Source organism: Acanthochromis polyacanthus, chromosome 19 (genome assembly GCF_021347895.1).
Source record: "Acanthochromis polyacanthus isolate Apoly-LR-REF ecotype Palm Island chromosome 19, KAUST_Apoly_ChrSc, whole genome shotgun sequence".
Classification (NCBI taxonomy): Eukaryota; Metazoa; Chordata; class Actinopteri; family Pomacentridae; genus Acanthochromis; species Acanthochromis polyacanthus.
The window spans coordinates 19,413,835-19,420,025 of NC_067131.1; the positions used below are offsets into that span (position 1 = coordinate 19,413,835).

General features: G+C 40.7%; 1 protein-coding gene across 1 annotated transcript; it reads right to left on the reverse strand.

The window, feature by feature from the left end:
• Window positions 1–313: 313 nt before the first annotated feature.
• On the reverse strand, window positions 314–5,426 carry gdf10b (growth differentiation factor 10b). The gene is made up of 3 exons (XM_022208916.2): window positions 4,931–5,426; window positions 2,580–3,484; window positions 314–2,067 (listed from the first exon to the last, which is right to left on the reverse strand). Exons 1-3 carry the CDS (start codon window positions 5,190–5,192, stop codon window positions 1,876–1,878), a joined length of 1,359 nt encoding a protein of 452 aa, XP_022064608.1. The 5' UTR covers window positions 5,193–5,426; the 3' UTR covers window positions 314–1,875.
• Window positions 5,427–6,191: the final 765 nt, after the last annotated feature.

A 6,191-nucleotide genomic window follows, 5' to 3' on the forward strand; every position in this document is an offset into this window, starting at 1 on the left:
ATGAAAGCAAAAACAATTATCAAAAAGCTGTTAAAATGCTCCATAGACATGAATGGAACTGCAGTAGTTTATGACATTTCTGTGTAAGTATGTCCATTTAAGTGACTAATGTCACATAACACATAACACATAACCACTTGATCCACTGTTGATATAAATGTTTTGACTAGTGCAGCTTTAAGTTTTACATTACATTAGTATCTACATATAAAGAACTAAAAAAAAACAATGTAAAAAAACAAAACTTAAACACATCACACTGAAGGTTAACCAGACTTGAAATTGACAAGCTTTGTTCAGAAACAAAACACTATCATGGTCCAAAATCAGTTATTTAATTTTAAATATCAAAGATTATTTTGTTACATCAGTAAACCAAGATATTAACTTTAAATAAAATATAAGCAATCTAGTGTAATATATTCTAATGTATTCTAATGAAACTTCTCAACATTACACATACTTATATATAGAATTTTAAAAAAAAAAAGCCTAAGTCAGTCACTATCATTGACTGTATGTACAATTCAGTTTATTTCCATACCAAACTTACATTATGTGTATGATCTGTTAAAGAACACATCATGTTACTATTTAATTATACTTTAGCCAAATGCTTATTATTAGTGAAAACAGAGATATTAGTTTTTAGTTATTATGGAAAACTATTGTCATTACTGTACAGATTTCAAACTGTACATTACATGTCAGATAAACAGTATTGCATATGACACAATATTGTAATAGTTCGTATTAAAACAAATTAATGAAAGGCCACAGGAGGTACAGCAAAATCTTTAAAAAAGTCCCATCAACATTGACGAAATGCACAGCAGATGGCAGCAGCGCACTGTTTTTACCCTGTGATGTAGCAGAGAGGCGCTACACAAGTCCGCTGAAGCTTCAATACTTACCAAACAACAAAACTTAATCATTATATACAAGATATGCACAAATTATTGTTGAAATATAGCTTAAGTAAGATATGACTTCTCATGCATAATTAACAGTTCAATGTGCCACTCAGAGTGCCACATCATTTAGGAATAAGTACCGCTTAGTTTGCATTAATTACTACAGTATTTACATTGCAATTGTTGGTTAATTTGGCAATAAGTAAACATGTTCAATGTACAGCCTCTGGGTCCGAAATTCTCTTTCAGTGTGCAGGTTATCATTTGATCAAAGTCCAGTTCTTAAAATCAAAGATTAAGACAAGACACTTTGCAGAGATTTCAGAAGCTGTTGAAACCCAGATCATCTACAACTGAACTCATCAAACTTGAGCCTAAAAGGTCAGTATAGGATCCTCACACAAGCCATTTGTGAGGAGTCTGAGCAGATTCCAGAACCAGATCCAGTCGAGTCCAAGCTGACACCAGAGAAATCAAGTCTTTTTCCAGATCAAAACAGGGAAAAATCACTTTCTGAAAGTAAAACAAGACCAAAAAAAAGACCACAAAGGCTTATTAAGGATCAATAAAATTCTACCTGCAGTAGCTCTAGATTAAACCTGTCGCCGTCCAGCAAATCAACATAGAGAATTATAAACTCTAGATTCTCTAATAGCACTCCCTTAAATATTTCGTTAAGGAGTGGAGAAACTAAATAAAAGTGGACTGAGTAACGATAGACATTTATAAAAATTGTTAGAAAAGTAGGAAAAACTTAAGGCAAAGTCCGATCACGACAGAGTCCAAACAAGTCCAAGACCAAGTTCTTCAGCTTTTCTCAGTTTTCCTCAATGAGTATTTCACAACTGTTCCTCCGTCTGACCTGGTTCTTCCTGCTACATGCTGAGTCTACATTTACGTCTTCCTCACTGTCTCTCATCTTTATTGATCACAGTTTCCAGTGGTCCGGTCAGCTCCAGTCCTACCGGCAGGCACATGTATCCACAGACATGCTGGGGTAAACCTTCAGCACCATGTTCCTGTTCGGGTCGAGGAAAAGAACGCTGAGGGGACTCATCTTGTCTGGAACACAGCACGGCTCAGGGACTCCGGGGACGATTCCCACGGCTCTGACAATGCTCTGGATTGTGGCATGATTGGAGGGACGTGATACCTGAGGAAACAATGGGAGGACAAAAGGAAATTATTACAAAATAAAATGAAAAACAACTGTTCAGCTCTTGAAATAAAGGTAAATCCCTGCTGTCTCTGCTTTTTACGTTTTTCAGATCAGTGTGTTGTGAATTTTAGTTACATTTGGAAAACAAAGGACTATCCTATGAAGCTCTTCTTTGTCCTGGTACATTTTACTGAATGAGAGATTACATTTGAAAAAATACAAGGATATGCAAACACTTTTCATTTTGAAGATGTAACTGCTCGACACAAGATGTCTCTTGGTTACCTTAAAAGTCTGTTCTTAGTGTAAGAGTTCTAGACTCACTGTGTTTTTACATCACACTTGATTGCCTTGCTCTGACGTCAAAAAATGAAGTTCGTATGCTCTTGTTTTAAACACTGATTATGAGAGGGGGCAAGAAACCTGCCCCCCTACAAAAGATAATTGTAAAACTGCCTTTTAGCCACTGAATCTGGGAATAAAAGGGAAAAGTTTCTGTGGCTTACTTTGGGAATGGGGAAACCGCAGGTCCCAGCGCAGTAGTAGGCATCGAAAGACTTTGGTGCCAACACCCACTCACTCCAGCCGATGTCAGCGAAGTCCACTCTGAGATAGCGCCGAGAGCAAACCCTGGGCTCGCTCCACTGTCTCCTCCTGGCCTTCTTCATTGTCCTCTCATCAAAGCTCAGCACTTGAGGCTTAGTCAGGCCCTCACTGCTCACCTGGCCCTGCTTCCTTCCCGGTTTGACTGCTGCTTTGGCTTTAGCTGGGAAATATGTGTTCTGCCACAGCTCGTGGTTCTTCAAGGTGTTAAACTGGACCTCTGGGATGTCGTTGGTTTGGATCTGGAGATGAAGTTCCCTCCGGATCCTTGAGGCTGAGGCCGTGGCAGATGCGTCCTCCCCAATGGGAAAAGGCCCATATCGCTGAAGTGACATGGCCACGCTGTTGGGTTCATCAATCGCTTGATCATCGGCGTAAACCAAAATATACGGCAGGTTGGCTGGAGAGAGGCGCTCTTGGCCGTGGGGACTCGTGGGGATCCGAGCTGCCCCAACCCCCATGTCAAACTCCACCGTGACCACAAGCTCTTTGACATCCCTGGCATGTTTCACCACCGCAGTTACATCCCTTGTTTGCCAAGAGCCTTTTTTGAAAGGAGCCAGAGTTATGTTTCCCAGCGGCACTGCAAAAGCTGAATTTGAGGATGATCCATAGAAGAGGAGCTGCGAGGAGGGAGGATAGGGCTGCTGGAGGCCTGTGGATGGGTGGCGAGGCCTTCGGAAACGCCACGGTCTCTGTTGGTGGCGGGGCCGCTTGTGGAGAAAATGAAAAGAGGCGAAGAGGGTGAGCTCGGAGTTTTGGATGGAGGACAGGTTGAACTGGAACACTTCTTTGCCTTGTGAGACTCCTAGAAGATTTGAAAAGGAATCAAGAGACAGATGAAAGGGTTGGCACGGAAAGTTTCTTAAAGTTCAAACTTATGGAAACAACATTTTTCATTCTGTCTTCAGTGCTTTTTTTCTAATTTGTTTAACAGCGTTAAAAAAAGGATTCATACACAGCGGTGTGCTTTCTAGTTCAACCATACAGATATTTTGTTAAACAGATGCTGACGCCCTGAGGGAGGACCGCTCTCTGAAATGAACAATAAAGAGGAGTGAAGAGATCACGTTGCTGCCTTGAACCTTTTCCCCTTTCCCCCATCTTCTTTTTTCCTCCTTTATCATCTCACTCCTGCACGTGTGACTGAAATGAGTAACAGCATCCAATATATCATCTGCAAACTGTTTCTCAACACATCTGACCGACATAAGCAGCATGGAAAATATTAAGCGTGGCACGGTTAAGTGCCTGCTTGCATGACCAGAAAACCTCATCTTAGATTGCTATACTCTTGAAGTTCAACCTTGTCTCCCGCACTTCCACCACAGCCTGAAAGACAAACATTGGGTCGGTCCAGTAGGTCTGTTGCAGGCATATGGAAATGCTTATAGGAGGGAAAGCTCCTCTGAGGCTTTTCTGCAGTGCAGCCGGTGTCTGAGTGTGATAATAGGCTCTTGTCTAACACCTAGGCTGTTAGAGCTACCGGGTAACTACAGTAACAGTGTTCGAGAGTTAAAGTCCCCCAGTTCCGTAAATCACAACACTGACGGAGCACAGAGGTGAGGACGTTTAGCCTAAAGGGAAGAAGGAGCAGCCATGTGATTGACTAAACACCTGCACTCAGGATGTTTAAAATGATGAAATAATTAGAATCAGCTCTTTAATCAAGGCATTATTTTAGGCACATTATTTAATGTGTACATTCTGCACTAACTATATGTTTTTGGGTTGATCTATGCATAAAATGTGCAACAAAAATTCCAAAGAGTAAGTTGATATGACCCTTGCAGTAAGAGATAGACATAGGAGCAAACATTTCATATTACATTTCTTGCATTCAACTTTCCTTTTATTAAGCTTAATTTAAGGACAAATATGAAAATTTTAAAATGCAAATAAACTGTGTGCACATTTTATTACTTTAAAAAATGCCTCTATAAATATATATGGCCATTTTGTATTGATTACTAAATTTTAGAGGAATTGCTACTAAATGGATATCAGTAAAGTAATTCTGATTTGTGCAACACAGCAGCATGCTTCAAAAAAAATTACATTCAAATTAAACAAACCTGTGTTTATGTACATTTTTTTTAAATTAGAAAATTTCTTCTTAGTAATTGAACAAAAATACCATTAATCGGGGATTTTAATGCAACGTTGCAACAGTGAGAAACAAAACTACCAAACTACTTGGACTTAGACGCGCTGGTTCTGTAACAGTGGAGGAAATAAAGGCTTGCTCACTCACTCGGGACAGCTTTAAAGCTTCTCACGGTGTTTCCTTCCCTCTGGCTCTGCGGTTCTTTACTGTACTTCTCGTACACTTTGAACATGTTGATGGAGACCATGTCCCAGTTGGCGCCTTCCTGCGTAAAGACGCGCTCCTCCACAGCCGGTGGTACATCGGCACCATGACGCACGGCTCCGTCGAGACCCTCAGACAGGAGACGACCCCAGACGGACTCCAGAATCACCAGTAAATGCAGGATGTAAAATAGCCGGTACACCATGGCTGCAGATGTGGAGGATGATTCCAATCAAAAGAACCGCGGAGAGTAAAAAGAATGAAAGAAACGCTCGCTTTTTATTTCTCCCTTCGTGTTGCCCACCTAGGCTTCGAGCCGATGTCCAGGTAATCCGTGTCAACCTCACGGTTCACGGTCCACAGCTGTTTCTACAATGGGAGGAGACCCGGGTTGGATGCATGCATGAGGCGCTGCTGCCGGATGACAGATGGTGACGCCTCAGAGCGCACAGCCAACGAGAGCCTGCAGCCCATTAGGTGAACTGCTTGAGTATTGACTGGCAGCAAACAGTAATAACTTTTACTGAAAATAAATTTACAGCTACAGATGTATGCAGCATCACTTTGCTCCAGCACTGAGTCGATGTGAAGGCCCTCAGATGAGAGTATATTTAATCCAGAAGGCATCAGAATCTAAAATAGAGTTTCTGTAAGTAGTTTCAAATCTGAAAAGTTGAACACCGACAATGCACATTGGGATTGAGGGGGATAGAAAATGAGTATGGACAGAATATAAAACAAGATTCCTTCAAAGCAAACAAACAAAAAACACCGACAGCATTTTAGGCATTTTGTCATTATAATAATAATAAATAATAATAAAAATGATAATACTGATAATAACTGACTTTGACTTTGTGTAGTGTTATTTGGATGATTGACTTTGCCTTATAATTGTCTGCAAATTGTTTCTCCCTTGAAAAACAGGTTATACTCAAACAGAGGAGGCTAGATAAATGGTTGATGAAATGGATCAGGGGTCTGCAACCTTTAACACTCAAAGAGACATTTCAGCCCGATCTCACGAGGATTCGTGAAACTGTCACCTAAATTTTTGTTTCGGTTTCGTGCGCACCAACACGATTTCGTCATGTTTTTCGTGCCGCTCACCACGAAATGCGCACCAATGTATTTTAAACGGCGGACTTTTCGTGCCACTCAGAACGTATTTCAAACGAATGGGTATATTATATTTTTAATGTAA

Bases quoted from the DNA above. Each gene is read 5' to 3' on its own strand.
- gdf10b (XM_022208916.2), bottom strand. From the start codon at position 5,192: ATGGTGTACCGGCTATTTTACATCCTGCATTTACTGGTGATTCTGGAG. The intron at 3,485-4,930 runs GTGAGTGAGCAA...CAAATCTTCTAG, and splicing joins AAGCTTTAAAGCTGTCCCGA to GAGTCTCACAAGGCAAAGAA. The intron at 2,068-2,579 runs GTAAGCCACAGA...TTGTTTCCTCAG, and splicing joins GCGGTTTCCCCATTCCCAAA to GTATCACGTCCCTCCAATCA.